The sequence below is a fragment of the Pogoniulus pusillus genome, chromosome 25 (genome assembly GCF_015220805.1).
Source record: "Pogoniulus pusillus isolate bPogPus1 chromosome 25, bPogPus1.pri, whole genome shotgun sequence".
Lineage (NCBI taxonomy): Eukaryota > Metazoa > Chordata > Aves > Piciformes > Lybiidae > Pogoniulus > Pogoniulus pusillus.
Window position 1 is genome coordinate 1338428 of NC_087288.1, and position 15351 is coordinate 1353778.

Below are 15351 nucleotides of genomic sequence, written 5' to 3' on the forward strand. Positions count from 1 at the left end.
TTACCTAGTGCTTGCTGCAGCCCACCTGTGTAGAAGCTGAGACTTCTCAGGAATCTTAGAATCAGAATGGTTTGGGTTGGAAGAAGCCTTTAAAATCATTGAGCCCAACCATTCTCTAACTCTGCCAAGGCTGGGGCTAAACCCTGTCCCTCAGCATCTGCCTCTCTGAAACCCCTCCAGGGATGGGGATTCAGCCACCTCCCTGAGCAGCCTGTGCCAGGATTTGAGAACCCTTTCAGTCAAAAAGTTTCTTCTGTCCAGGCTAAACCTCCCCTGGTGCAAATGGAGGCCATTTACTCTTGGTTTGTCACTTGTTCTAGGGAGGAGAAGACAACCCCCACCTCGCTGCAGCCTCTTTTCAGGGAGCTGCAGAGAGCAATGAGCTCTGCCCTCAGCCTCCTCTGCTCCACACTGCACACCCCCAGCTCCCTCAGCTGCTCCTCCCCAGCCCTGCTCTCCAGAGCCTGCCCCAGCTCTGTGCCCTTCTCTGGACACACTCCGGGATAATGCTGATATCCTTGAAGAAACCATTCTGGTTTCTCCTGCCTTGCCAGTGCTGTCAGTGTTGCAGCACACGCTGTAAATGCTGTTGGGAAGAGTCTGAAAGCATTTGAAGGCTGCAGAGGGACTCTTCCCAAAGGCCTGCAGGGGCAGGACCGGGGCAGTGATTTGAAATGACAGCAGAGCAGATTGAGGTTGGATGTGAGGAACAAGTTCTGCACCAGGAGGCTGCTGCAGCACTGCAACAGGTTGCCCAGGGAGGTGGTTGAGAACCCAGCCCTGAAGGTATTCAAGGTGAGGCTGGATAAGGCTGTGAGCAAGGAGCATGTCCCTGCTGAGTGCAGAGAGCTTTGGCCTGGATGAGCTCTGGAGCTCCCTCCCAACCCAAACCATTCCATGATCTGTGATCTTGCCAGCAGGAGTGAGTACAGAAACACAAAATCAATTGCTTAGCCTCAGAAGCTGCAGCAGTTAATCAGAGCTGTGAGTTCCAGGTCCACACAGCTGCCAGGATGACCAGGGACCAGAGGAGAGCAAACTCGTAGTATGTCCCTCAGTGACTCCCAGCCTCAGCCATTCAGGCAGCCTGGGGAGCCAGCAGCCTTTACCCCAAGCCATGTTCTGTCTGTCACAGAATGAAAACAACCCTCTCAGAGTGTCATTGTCTTTTCCCTCTCAACTCTTGCTCTTGTCATGTTGCATTATAGACAGATAAGAGAAATGTTGAAGACTTGCCCCCTGGTTAGGGAAGGAAACAACAACAACAGCAGCAAGAGCTGGCACACAGCACGCCAACGTGAGCAGGCTTCCATCACAGCTAATTGGAGCATTTAATAGCAGTACTTAATAATAAAAAAAAAACAAGAATAGCAATGATGGTCAACAAACACAGTCAGAAGTCTAAGAAGAAAAATCAAAGCCAAAACAAGAACCCCAAAGCCAGCAACAAAAAGCAAACAGAAACCCAGCACAAAGAAACTCAAACCCAAAGTGACAAAAAGAGACCCAAGGAAACAGCCCCAGAAGAAGGGTTTGGTTTGCAGAACAGAGCAGCAAAGCTGGGGATGGGTTTGGAGAGCAGGGCAGGGCAGGAGCAGCTGAGGGAAAAAGGGGTGCTTAGTCTAGAGAAAGGGAGCAGGAGGGAGCAGAGCTCATTGCTCTCTGCAGCGAGCTGGGGTTGGGCTCTGCTCCTTAGGATCAGGTAATAGAACAGGAGGAAATAGCCTGAAATTGTGCCAAGGGAGGGTTAGGTTGGAGAGGAGGAAAAAGTTCTGTGCTGCTAGAGTGGTCAGGGACTGGCCCAGGCTGCCCAGAGGAGTGGTGGAGTCCCCAGCCCTGGAGGTGTTCAAGAAACCTGTGGTCGTGGCACTTGGAGGCATTGCTTAGTGGCCATGGTGGTGTTGGGTTGAAGGTTGGACTGGATGAGCTTGGAGGTCTTTTCCAACCCAAACAGGTCTCTGATCCTGTGGATATTCTTTCCTGTTCTGCATCTTAAGAGCCCTCTGAAAAAAGTGTGTTTAGTAACAGGAGTGCTGGGTGGAGGTGCAAAGTGCTCAGCAGGTGATGAGCAGTTCCAGGGTAGCCTTTTTGTTTCACAGTGTCTTTCCTCACTTCCAGAAGCAGCTTCCTAATTCAGGGCCTCATGATCTGCACTGCCATAAAATGGATTAAGGCCATCAGTAGTAACACCTGGTCATGAATCCAGCACCATCTGAAAATATAATGAAGCAGAAAAGGGGAGGTGATGATGTAGTCACTCTTGAAATGAATCCTTCCTTTCCATCCTTTATGGGTTTCCTGAGGGCTCATTGTTTTCTGTCCTTTTAGCCCCTGTTAAGTTTGCAGTGATTATTACACACTAATAAATTTGAACTCCAGTGCTGGAGGCTGAGGAGCTCTGACTTTGAAAAGAGGCATTTTTATTAGATCAGACTTGCTGACAAATGGAGGGATGAAGGCAGCTGGACCCTGAGCCAAAGTCCAGTTAAACATCTCAGTAATTTCTCAGGTGTGCAGGCAGCTGGAGCTTGGGCTGACAACTGAAGTATCACTTTAACAGCTGCTTCATTTCACTATCTCTTGGCTCATAAATTTCATTTTTAACCAGGCCTGCCTGTAAGACCACTAAAAAATGACCTTCACAGAGAACTGCAAGGACCTACACTGGTGACCAAAATAGCTTTTGTGGGCAGTGCATAAATAGCAGAGTGACCAGAGCAGAGAAAAGAAGCAGTGTGGGGAGGGAGAGATGAGAATGACCTCTGAATTTTCATGCCAAGAGACTCTCATGGCAGCTGTGTAACTAATCTGCTTTGAAGCAATCCACCTTCACCTCCTGCTAACCTGCATGTCTTCACTGGCTTCAGTAGGGTTGCTAAGGAGCAGGGGAAGAAGCTTCTAGGTGGGAGGTTGGATGCAGCCTTGACCAACCAAGTCACAGAATCATAGAATCAGGCAGGTTGGCAGAGAGCTCCAAGCTCACCCAGCACAACCTAGCACCCAGCCCTGTCCAGTCAACCAGACCATGGCACTAAGTGCCCCAGCCAGGCTTGGCTTCAACACCTCCAGCCACACAGACTCCACCACCTCCCTGGGCAGCCCATTCCAATGCCAATCACTCTCTCTGCCAGGAACTTCCTAACAACATCCAGCCTAGACCTGCCCTGGCACAGCTTGAGGCTGTGTCCCCTTCTTCTGTTGCTGGCTGCCTGGCAGCAGAGCCCAACCCCACCTGGCTACAGCCTCCCTGCAGGCAGCTGCAGGCAGCAATGAGCTCTGCCCTGAGCCTCCTCTGCTGCAGGCTGCACCCCCCCAGCTCCCTCAGCCTCTCCTCACAGGGCTGTGCTCTAGGCCCCTCCCCAGCCTTGCTGTCCTTCTCCAAGCACCTTCCAGCACCTCAACATCTCTCTGCAATGGAGGAGCCCTGAACTGGACACAGCACTCCAGGGGTGGCCTGAGCAGTGCTGAGCACAGGGGCAGAAGAACCTCCCTTGTCCTGCTGGCCACACTGCTCCTGAGCCAGCCCAGGATGCCATTGGCTCTGCTGCCCACCTGGGCACTGCTGCCTCCTCTGCAGCTCCTCTCTCCCAGCACCCCCAGCTCCCTCTCTGCCTGGCTGCTCTCAGCCACTCTGGCCCCAGCCTGCAGTGCTGCTTGGAGTTGCTGTGGCCAAAGTGTAGAACCCTGCCCTTGGCCTTGTTCAGTCTCATCCCCTTGGCCTCTGCCCACCCATGCAGCCTGGCCAGGACCCGCTGCAGGGCTCTGCTACCCTCCCAACAGCTCCAGAGCTGCTCCTAGCTTGGTGTCATCTGCAAACTGGTGTCATCTAGTTAAAAGATGTCCCTGCCCATGGCAGCTTGGAAGGACCTTAGAGATCATCTAGTCTTGTGGCAGGACCTCTAAGGTCCCTTCCAACCACAGCCCCTCTCTGATTCTTTCTGTAGGAAAGCTGAGCTGGATTTGCTGTTGCCTTGCTGAGAGGTTTCTGTCTTGTTCTCTCCTCCTTCCTAGTAGAAGAATAATTTTCCCCAGGAGAACAGTTAGAGATTGGAATCATCTCCTAAGGGCTGCAGTGGTTTGCCCCTACCTTGGCTAGTCTTAGCAGTCAGCTTGCCAGGGTGCTGCAGCAGCTCCTTTCAACTCCACTCTCACCTCAGACTCTGGCAGTAGGCTGTGGGGTTGATGAACCAAGTGGCTGAGTTCCAGCAGAAGTTCTGCTGATGCTCTGTTAATTTGCTACCCTGGCACAGCATGTGAGGAGCAGAGGACTCATCCCAAATCAAGTTGTTGTTTGCTCTCTCTTGTGCCCAGGCAGGGAGTTCATGAAGCTGTGTAATGCACTATCAGGCCCCTGAGCTTCCTCAGCTGAGTTCCTTTCCATTCTCACACCTTTCTCTCCACTGTTATTTTCCTGCAAGATGGCTTTCAAAAGCTTCCTTCTGAAGTGAATTGAAGGTGCACAAAAGGATTTCTCCAGGCCAGCTGCTCACCTAATAGCTGATTTTGCAGCGTGCTCAAGGAGGCAGCTCTGCCACAACAGTTGTTAAACAAAATAGCTATGATCAACTGCCTCAGTTTTCCTCACTCATATTTTGGTGGAAAATACTTGATTGTGCCATTCTGCTTCTGATTTTCATGCAATCATGCAGTTGTTTCACTTGGAAAAGGCCTGTAGGATGATCAAGTCCCTCTGTGACCCAGCTCTACCAAGACTGGGGCTAAACGACACCACTCAGCATCACAGCTCTACCTCTTTGAAGCACCTCCAGGGATGGGCATTCAGCCACCTCCCTGGGCAGCCTGTGCCACCTAAACCTCCCCTGATGCAACCTGGGACCTTTTCTCTTGTCTCATCACTTGTTAGCAGAGAGAAGAGCCCAAGCCCACCCCCTCCACCTCCTTTCAGGTGCAGAGGAGGTTGATTCCCTGTGCATGCTGCAGCAGGCAGGTGCTCTCCTAAGCCTGAAGTGTTTCTAGAGCATCAGAACCAGGGAGTTGTTTTGGTTGGGAAAGACCTTCAAGATCATTGCCTTTAAGCACCATGGCTGATGCTAAACCCTGTCCCTCAGCACCACATCTCTGCCTCTTTGAAACGCCCCCTGGGATGGGCATTCAGCCACCTCCCTGGGCAGCCTGTGCCAGGCTTGGAGAACCCTTACAGTGAAAATGTTTCTTCTGATCTCCAGCCTCAACCTGTTTTACTCCAGTCTGAGGCTTGAGCAATCCTGCTGAGCTCCATCACAATCTTTAGGGGCTACAAAGATGACTTTAGAGCCAGAACTTGAAGCAGACACTTTGCCCAGCCCCACTGTGGATTTCAAGAGCATAGCAAAGTATGATCCTGCAGCAGGAGGAAAAGCATTGAGGGTGCAAATTTTTGTGTCAGTTGACTTCAGGAAAAGTTGTTTTTAACCTTTTTATCTCTCTGCTATTTTTGCCACCTATTCTTTTATCTGTTTTGGGTTTTCTTATAGGGGATGTTTGTGTTTGCTTTGTGATGAAGGCCCAAGGCTGAGCACCTCTGCTGTGAGGACTGGATGAGGCACTTAGTGCCATGGTCTAGTTGATTGGTTAGGGCTGGGTGATAGGTTGGACTGGATGATCTTGGAGGTCTCTTCCAACCTGGTTGATTCTATGATTCTATGACTACCCTAGCATTAAGGGTAATAGAATGATGGAATCTTAGAATGCATGGAGTTGGGAGGGTGGTTTAGTCCAGGCCCATGAGTAGTGAAATACTACAACAGGATCCTGCCCCTCAGCTCTGCTCTGGGGAGACCTCACCTGCAGGGCTGCATATAGGTGTGGAATAGTTAATACAAGAAGGATGTGGACCAGAGGAGGGCAACAGAAATGATCAAGGGACTGAAGAAACTTTGCTATGAGGACAGGCTGAGGGAGCTGGGGGTGTGCAGCCTGGAGAGAAGGCTCCAGGCAGACATAACAGCAGCCTGCCGGGGCCTGAAGGGGCTACAAGCAGGCTGCAGAGGGACTGTTTGCAAAGGGCTGCAGGGACAGGACCAGGGCAATGGTTTGAGATGAGAGCAGAGCAGATTGAGATGGGATGTGAGGAACAAGTTCTGCACCAGGAGGCAGTTGAAACTCAGCAGCAGGTTGCCCAGGGAGATGGTTGAGTTCCCATCCCTGGTGAGATAAGGCTGGGCAAGGCTGTGTGCAACCTGCTCTAGTGGAGGAGGTCCCAGCTGAGTGCAGGAGGTTGGAGTGGATGAGCTTTGGATCTCCCTTCCAACCCAGCCCATTCTGTGATTCCATGATGCTGTGATTTCCTCCTGTCAGAGCTCTTAGCTGTTTTAATGAGAGGCAGCAGTGGTTGTGCAGTTGTTTCACTGAGGAAGACCAGTCCCTTGCTGCATGCTGACGGTGGGTTAAAGCCTCCATCCAACCCAAGCAGCTCCTTTGAGAGCAGGGATGCAGAGAAATGCTTGCTGTCCAAAAAGAAAGGTGGCAGCTTCACAATCCCCCAGCCTCAAGTCCATGATTTTCTGTTGAGCATCACAGTTGTGTCACCAGAGTCCACTCTTCTGTCTTTAACAGGATGAGCTTTGGTGTAATGGCTTAGAAACAGCTTGGAACTAGATGAGCTTCAAGGCCCTATCCAGCCCAGCCCATTCTGTGATTTGTTACTGTAATGGCTTTAATAGTTGATACTTTTGGCTGTGGTTAGGGTTTATCCAGCTCTTTCCCCACCTGGATGAAGTAGGTTCTGATACTCATTTTGTTCTTTCGGCACAGATCAAAGAGCACCTTGCCAAGGGACAGAGGACGCTGGCTGGTGATGGCATGTCCCAGGTGACCAAGACACTGCTGGATTTAACTCAGAGGAAAAACTTCTATGCAGGAGATCTTCTTATCTCAGTGGAAATTCTGAGGAACGTTACAGATACATTTAAAAGAGCAAGTTACATCCCTGCCTCTGACGGGGTGCAGGTAAGGCAAGCACTGAAGGGGGATTGTTTCACTTGGTGGTGTTTATGTCAGTCTGCTGCCTGCCACGGAGGGAACTAAACCTCCTGAATGCTAGACATAAAAACGCTTCACATCAAGGCAAGCCTGAAATAGTAAAAGCCTCACTCAGAGTGAGCAAGCTGCACAGCAAGTGGAGGATGCCAACTCCTGTCTTTGTGAGGATCTCGGCATCGCTCTCGTTCAGGGCTTGCTTTGATTGATGGGGATGTGTTGGCACTTTGTTGTTGTTGCCCTGCACTGGTGGTGTTTGTTGTGGTTCATTTCAGTTCAAAACTCCATCCGCAGCCTTCAGTTACATAATTCTGGCATTGATTCTTCAGTTCAGATAAATAAAGCTCATTTAAAGTGCATGGCAGTGATGGGCCCAGCTTTGGGCTCCCCCATTCAGGAGAGGCTGGAGAGAAACCAGCAGAGAGCTATGAGGATGATGAGGGGACTTGAACATCTCTGCTGTGAAGAAAGGCTGAGAGCCCTGGGGATGTTTGGTCTGGAGAGGAGAAGGCTGAGAGGAGATCTGACCAATGTCTATCAATAGCTGAGGGGTGGGTGTCAGGGTAAAGGTGCCAGGCTCTGTATGGTGGTGCCCAGTGCCAGGACAAGGAACAACAGGCACAAAGCTGGCACACAGGAGGCTGCACCTCAACATGAGGAGAAACTTGTTTGGTGTGAGGGTGCTGCAGCCCTGGAGCAGGCTACCCAGAGAGGCTGTGGAGTCTCCTCCTCTGGTGACTTTCACAACCTACCTGGATGTGTTCACAAAATCACAGAATGGTTGGAAGAGACTTCAAAGCTCATCCAGTTCCATAGGCAGGGACACTTCCTGCTAGAACAGGTCACTGAAGGTCTCATCCAACCTGGCCTTGAACACCTCCAGGGAGGTTGTGGAGCACAGAAGCACCCAATGTGATCAAAGATCCCATTCTGTGCTTCTGTGCTCCACAGCCTCCCTGGGCAACCTGTGCCAGTGTCTCACCACCCTCACTGTGTGCTTTGTGTGCCCTGCCCTGAGTGATTCTTCATTGGCAGGGGGATCAGACTGGCTGATCTCTCATAGTCCCAACCCCTACCATTCTCTGATAGTACATTTGCTAGGAATTTACTGCTTCATCTTTTAACTCTTCTTCTGCAAGAGACCAATGAAAATCCTACCAGAGAGGGAAAAAAAAAAGCACCTCCTAGAAATATTTCTACCTAATGAGCTGCAGGACTCATGGTGCAATGCTCCTTCCAATAAATATTTCACAGCCCTCCCAGATCAGGAATATTTGTTTCATGTATAGCTGAGTATTTGTGAGAGTTTTCAAAGCTTGTGGATGCACTGAGGAAGAATCCTAAGGAGGTAGCTGCATGTTTTATTTATGAAAGGGGGAGTTTCAGCATCATTCATAAATTAGTGATGAAGTTATTAATGCAGGGCATGAGTACATATTGGTTTGTGTAATAGGAAGCAGGGATTACAAATCAATGCCCTGTGGAATACGTGGAGGCAGATAAATGGAGGCAGCTTGGAAAAGACAATTTTATTCCTCCCCCTCCTCCCCCTCCTCCTTCTCCTCCCAGAATTATATTTTCAAGTTGTTTTGTTGTTTTGCTGTTTTAATATGCACCAAAAGAAAACGACCCCAAGCAGTGCTACAGGCTGGGGACAGAGTGGCTGGAGAGCAGCCAGGCAGAGAGACAAGAGAGAGAGACCTGGGGGTTTTGATGGTTTGGGTGTTGCCTGCCCCCCCCACCATGTAAATAATCCAGACTAGACTCAGCTGATCTGGAAATTAAAGAATGAAGTTTTACATTTAGAGCTGAGCACAATATCCAAGCAGATATTCACAATCTGTACAGCTACAGACAGATTATACAGAGTTAAAGAGAAACACAGCAGCCCTCCCAGGGAGCTCTTCACAGAGAGATTGATTGGCATTGGAATGGGCTGCCCAGGGAGGTGCTGCAGTCGCCATCCCTGGAGGTGTTGAAGCCAAGCCTGGCTGGGGCACTTAGTGCCATGGTCTGGTTGACTGGACAGGGCTGGGTGCTAGGTTGGGCTGGCAGAGCCTGGACCTCTCTTCCAACCTGCTTGATTCTATGATTCCCAGAAACCAGAGTCCCCAGGAGGGGCTCCAAACCACCCTTCCACCTCCTTCCCACCCCTCTATCTTAGCCCAGACTTTGCCTTATGTTCAAGGTGAGTTTGGAGAATCGGCCAGGGGGGGTTAGGAAGCAGAGGCATTAGTTAGCAAATCAGAGAGAGAAGTGCAGGCAGCCAGAGCCAGAGAGAGCAGCTCTGTGTTTGTGTTCTTCTTTTTATCCATCCCAGCAAGCCTACGAGTGCAGCAGACATCAGCACTCTTTCCTTTGCACAGCCTAGCATCTCATTCTTCTCACCAAAATATTCCAGCCAGCTTCAAACTAGCACAGGGGAGATGGTAGAGAGGAGCTGAAGCGGAGGCAGCAGTGTGCCCAGGTGGGCAGCAGAGCCAATGGCATCCTGGGCTGGCTCAGGAGCAGTGTGGCCAGCAGGGCAAGGGAGGTTCTTGTGCCCCTGTGCTCAGCACTGCTCAGGCCACCCCTTGAGTGCTGTGTCCAGTTCTGGGCTCCTGAATTGAAGAGAGATGTGGTGTTGGACCATGAGGTCTGCTCCAACCTGGTTGATTGTAGGAGTCTGTGGAAAGAAAAGGCGTTTCCCTACATGTGGCTTCTGCAGCCAGCTGGGAGGAGTGAGGGTTCCCAAAGACATTCCAGGCATTTCATCCCATTGCTGTTGGCCACAGAGCCCACTGCTGTCACTCAGAGCTGAACAGGAGTGCCCAGTGCTTCCCACCCTCTGCCCCCTCCCACACACACACTCCCCACACTGAAGTCCAGAAGTGGAGGTGGCTTAGGGCTGTCCATTCATTCCTCCTAGGGAGGGATTCTTCTCTAGCTGTCTAAAAGGATTTGTGGCAGCTTTGTCCCTGCAGAGAGGGTCAGAGCTCGGAGTGGAACAGAGTGCTGCAGCCATTGTATTGCAGAGGCAAAGATTGAAAGGAAGGGAATTAAATTAGGAAAACATTATTGTCCGTTGCTGACTGTAGCTGGCATTGTCCTCAGAGGAGCCTGGGTGAAAGTAAAGGACTTCAAAATCTGGCCCTGGCTGTCCCAGCACTTCCCACAGTGGCCCAGTTCAGTTGCTTGTAAGGCATGGAATGAAAGGAGGGAGCTTGGCTCTATGAGGAGGTCCAGAGCTGGTTGCAGCAGTAGCAGCAGGTCACATCCAGAATGCTTCTGAGCATTACAGATCTGTCAGTCAGCTTCCTGAAGGGCAGGATTCACGCAGAGAACATTCAAAGCAGCTGCAGGGCTTTTTAAGCCCTGCTTCCTGTCGCCTTCTGGGAGTGTGTTTCCTGAGTGGGACAGCAAAGCCATTCTGTTGTCCCCCTGATCAGCTCACAAAGCATCCCTGCTAGTGACTGGAAAAGCTTTCAGGTGTCTCAGCCTCCACTTCTACCATAAAGGCTGTGGCTGCTCCCTCCCTGGAGGTGTTCAAGGCCAGGCTGGCTGAGGCCTTGAGTCAGCTGGGCTGGTGGGAGGTGTCCCTGCCCATGGCAGGGGTAGCCACTGAGGGTCACACACCCAACACATTCAGTGACTCCTATCTTTCTGAGTCTGCTTAAAGGGAGATGTTGAGAGGTCACACAGTCTGTGCCCACTGTTTCTGCTTCACTTACAGGGTCAGAGGTTGGAAAAGACCTCTAAGGTTGGAACTGGCTGAGCTTTGAGGTCTCTTCCAACACAAACCATTCTGTGGGTCTGTGTATGCCATCAGCCAGGGACAGCAAGGGAGGAAAGGAGGCTCTCCAGGAGCAAGATGCTCCTGTCAGGAGTCTCATACAGATCATTTGGGGCTTGTTGGCACGTACCAAGCAATTATCCTAACATGGGTCAGGTTGGAAGGTGCCTTAAAGCTCATCCAGTTCCAGCCTGCCCTGCCATGGGCAGGGACACCTCCCACCAGCCCAGGTGGCTCAAAGCCTCTTCCAGCCTGGCCTTGAACACCTCCAGGGAGGGGGAAGCCTGGTGCAGTGTCTCACCCCCCCCACCCTAAAGAGTTTATTCCTAATCTCCACTTCAGATCTGCCCTCCTCAGTTTTCAAGCCCTTCCTTCTCATCCTGTCAGCTGTTGCTCATCTTTGCTCTGTGCTTGAGTCTAGGATTATTTGTCAACTTTCCCCACATTTATTTCTGTTAATTATTGGTGTCACTAAAGCAAACACAACATTTAATGAATACTTAATTTATTACCAAACTGTGCAACTTGGAGCTCCTGAGTGATTTTCAGGCAATCAGACCTCATTACACTGACTGGGATCCTTCTGCAATTAAGGCTTAGACTGTTCCTGCAGAGGAGCCAGGGGCTGCAGTGCAGTGCAAAACCAGCTTTGGATCTGCTCTTCAGCTTCAAAAAAAGTGTGGCCAGCAGATGTGGAATGGTGATTCTGCCACTTTGCTCTGCTCTGGTGAGAACTCACCTGGAGTGCTGTGTCCAGCTCTGGAGCCCTCAACAAGGGAAGGACATGGAACTGATGGAGAGGGTCCAGAGGGGGCCACAGAAATGCTCAGGGGGTTAAAGAAGCTCTGCTGTGAGGACTGAAGGAGCTGGAGGTGTTCAGCCTACAGAAGGGAAGGCTCCAGGGACACAGTATCCTGCTAGTACCTGAAGGGGCTCCAAGCAGGCTGCAGAGGGACTGCTCCTGAAGGCCTGCAGGGACAGGATGAGGGCAGTGGTTTGGAATGAGAGCAGAGCAGATTGAGACTGGATGTGAGGAGCAAGTTCTGCTCTGATCTTTGATCCCATTCTGTGCTTCTGTGCTCCACAACCTCCCTGGGCAACCTGTGCCAGTGTCTCACCACCCTCCCTGCAAAACAGCTCTTCCTCGTCTCCAGGCCAAATCTGCTCTCCTCAAGCTTCAGTTTTGGACACAACAGTACAAGCACCATGGCTAAAGCAAAGTGGAGTTTCAACTAGAAACAGCAGCATTGCAAAATACCATGTTTAATCCCTCGGCCATGAGCAGGGACACCTCCCTCCAGCCCAGGTTGCTCAAGTCCTCATCCAGCCTGGCCTTGAACACCTCCAGGGGTTGCAGTCACTGTGCACTTAAATGCTTTGTCCTTTCATTTAACGGTGAGCTGAAGCTACCACTTGCTGAAAGCTGCTTGAAACCCCATTTATCCCCCCCAAAATGCCCCAAACTGAAATGCAGGTGAGGCAGTGGTCACTAATCCCAGTACCTATAGGGTCCTGTGGTTGCTGTTCCACATGAAGGTTTTGCAGAGGTAGTGAGGGTCCTAATTGCACTCCCCAGCTGAGGGTAGTGGAAGCTGCATGTATGTTTTGTGAAGACAGATTCTAATTGGCAGGCTGTGGGCAAAACTGCCATTCTGCACCCAAACCCAGAAGTGCTGCCTAGCAGAGAGGAAGAGAGGCTGCAGAAACTCTCAGCTTGCAAAGGTTAAGAAGCTGGGAGTACAAACTTGGGAGGGGAGCCCTGGGGCAGGCTGCCCAGAGAGGTTGTAAAGTCCTCTCCTCTGGAGGCTTTCCAAACTCACCTGGATGTGTTCCTGTGTGCACTGCCCTGGGTGGTCCTGCTCTGGCAGGGGGGTTGGACTGGGTGATCTCTGGAGGTCCCTTCCAACCCCTCCCAGTCTGTGACTGTGCCAGCTTATCTGTTTGTCCAGCTGCAGATTAGAGCACAGGAGGTTTCACTTCAGCTGAAGGAGAAACCTCTTGTTAAGGGTGGCAGAGCACTGGACCAAACTGCCCAGAGAGGCTGTGGAGTCTTCTTCCCTGGAGACTTGCTGAACCCACCTGGACGTGTTCCTGTGTGGTTTGCTCTGGTTGATCATCCCATAGCAGAGAGGCTGAACTGGATGATCTCCAGAGGTCCCTTTCAACCCCTTCTGTGATTCTAAGGGTATTGTATTGTATCTCTTCCACCCACACAAAATAGGCTGCACAGCTGCATCTGTAGGAGGAAAACTGTCTTAAGGTCAGCTTAAGGAGTGTTTATGTCATGCAAAGTAACTTTAACTTTGTCTTGAATTGCTTTTTCAGAACTTCTTTCAAATCATTAGCAACCTCCTAGATGAAGAAAACAAAGAGAAGTGGGAAGATGCTCAACAGGTGAGATGTGCATTTTGCAGCTGCTTGGGCTGGAAGATTGGGAGCTGTTTTAATAGGACCTTGGCTGTGTCAGAAGGCACAGATGGTTAGAGCAAGTCGTGGGAAAGTGGGATAAATGGCTTCAAAAAGCAGGTTGGACATACACCTAGGTGTAGGTGAAAGGAAGTTCCAGGTGTGGAAAGGTATGCTCTGAGGATATCTGCTGCTACTCAGAAGGAAGAAAATCCATGGCCCCTTGGCTCATTCCTTAGGTTCAGATGGCATCAGGAATGTAAGACACTGCTCCTGATGACCAAAGTTCCACTCCATTCCATAGTGTCCATTGGTGGAGGTATTCAGGACCATGCCAGATGTGGCCTTAAGGACCTGGTGTAGTGGAGGGTGAGTGTGCCCATGGCAGGGGGGTTGGAACTAGATGGTCTTTAAGATCCTTTCCAGGCTACTCCATTTGATGACTCTATGATCCTGTCCTCTGGACATGCTGCAGCACCTCAGTGTCTTTATTGTAGGGAGGGCCCCAGGACTCAAGGTGTGGCCTCACCAGTGCTGAGTACAGAGGGACAATCCCTTCCCTGGTTCTGCTGCCCACACTGTTACTGGTGGCCAGGATGGTGTTGGCCAGTTATGTACAGAGATAAAATGCTGGAAACAGTGAGAGGCAGGGAAATATTTCTGCAGGCAGAAGGGTTTTTAAAGGCAGATGCTGCAGTGTGGAAAAAGTCAGCTACACCTCTGTGCAACAGAAGCTTTCACAATGAGGAGACTGGACAGTGTGCCTCAGGAATGTATTCCCTCATGCTGCTTGTGAAGGGGCTATAGGACAGCAAATCCTGGCACACCCAGAACAGACAGAATCACAGAATGCCTCAGGCTGGAAGAGACCCCAGAGCTCATCTCCTCCAACCTCCCCACCATGGGCAGGGACAGCTCTCAGCTAGACTTGGTTGCCCAAGACCTCGTCCAGGCTGACTTTGAACAGCCCCTGGAGGGAGCAAGCCACAGCCCCCCTGGGCAGCCTGTGCCAGACTCTCAGCACCCTCACACTCAACAACTTCTGCCTAAATTCCAGTCTAAACCTACATCAACTTCCAACCATTCCCCCTTGTTCTGTCTCTAAACACCCTCAGGACAAGTCTCTCTGCAGCCTTCCTGCAGGATTTCTTCAGGCACTGCAGGCAGCTCTGGGGTGCCCCTGGAGCCTTCTGCTCTGCAGGCTGCACCCCCCCAGCTCCCTCAGCCTGTGCTCACAGCAGAGCTGCTCCAGCCCTTGGATCATGCTCCTCAGCACATATTTCTCTTCAGAACTTCTTGATTCTGACCTCTCAGTAGGCTCCTGAAGCTGCAGCTGAGCCATTGTTGCTCAGCCAGCAAAGCTCTTCTTCTTCCCTTGCTTTTCTGTTCCTCTGTCTCAGAGTCAGCTGCCAAAAAAGTAGAGCAAGTTTGTCCTTCCCTTCAGTGGTGGTGGCTGGAAGCAGCAACCTCACATGCATGTGGGCAGTTTCCATAAGCAGCACCAAGATGAGGGAGCCAATTTAAGCAACTCTTTTCAGCCCCACTAATGAACAGACAGGATATCACTCCTCCTGTTAGCAGCTCTGTCTCCTGCCTCCACCATGCCTGCTGGCCCATGCCGTGTCCACCATCTGTCCCAGGAAGATCAGGGAATGACAGTGCCTGGCAGGCCATAAGGAGAGCTTGGATGGGAAAGAGGGAACAGCAAATTTTCAGTACTCTTGTGCTGCTCCTAGGAGAAGCACTGCTGGAAGGAGAGGAGGGAAGTGGCTCCTGCTCTGCTGCAGCTCCTGCTCTGTGCCTGCTAATCGACTGTCTTGTAAACCTGACTACTGCACTGACAGCAGGCAGGAACCCAAGGAGGCACCAAGATGAGCTGAAAACAGGAGCAGTATTGGTTGGGGATGCAGCTGGGGACTTCACTAAATCCTGTTCAGTATCTCTGTCTGATCTGGAGCAGGGGATTGAGTCCAGCAGCACTGAGTTTGCAGATGACACCGAGTTAGGAGCAGCTGTGGAGCTGTTGGAGGGTAGCAGAGCCCTGCAGAGGGACCTGGCCAGGCTGCATGGGTGGGCAGAGGCCAAGGGGATGTCTGTGAGCACAGACTGAAAGAGTTGGGGCTGTGCAGGCTGGAGCAGAGGAGGCTCCCAGGTGACCTTCTTATGGCCTTCCAGGATCTGAAGGGGGCTACAAA

At 51.2% G+C, this 15351-nt stretch overlaps 1 protein-coding gene across 13 annotated transcripts in view; it reads left to right on the forward strand.

Annotated features, from left to right (window-relative positions):
- The window catches only part of ADGRB3 (adhesion G protein-coupled receptor B3), a 444111-nt gene that overhangs the window by 216671 nt on the left and 212089 nt on the right, over positions 1-15351 (forward strand). For all 13 annotated transcript variants that reach the window (XM_064164125.1, XM_064164131.1, XM_064164132.1 and 10 more), the window contains 2 exons: positions 6754-6948; positions 13076-13144. In XM_064164125.1, the coding sequence (XP_064020195.1) occupies positions 6754-6948; positions 13076-13144 (264 nt within the window). The remainder of the gene's footprint in view (positions 1-6753; positions 6949-13075; positions 13145-15351) is intronic.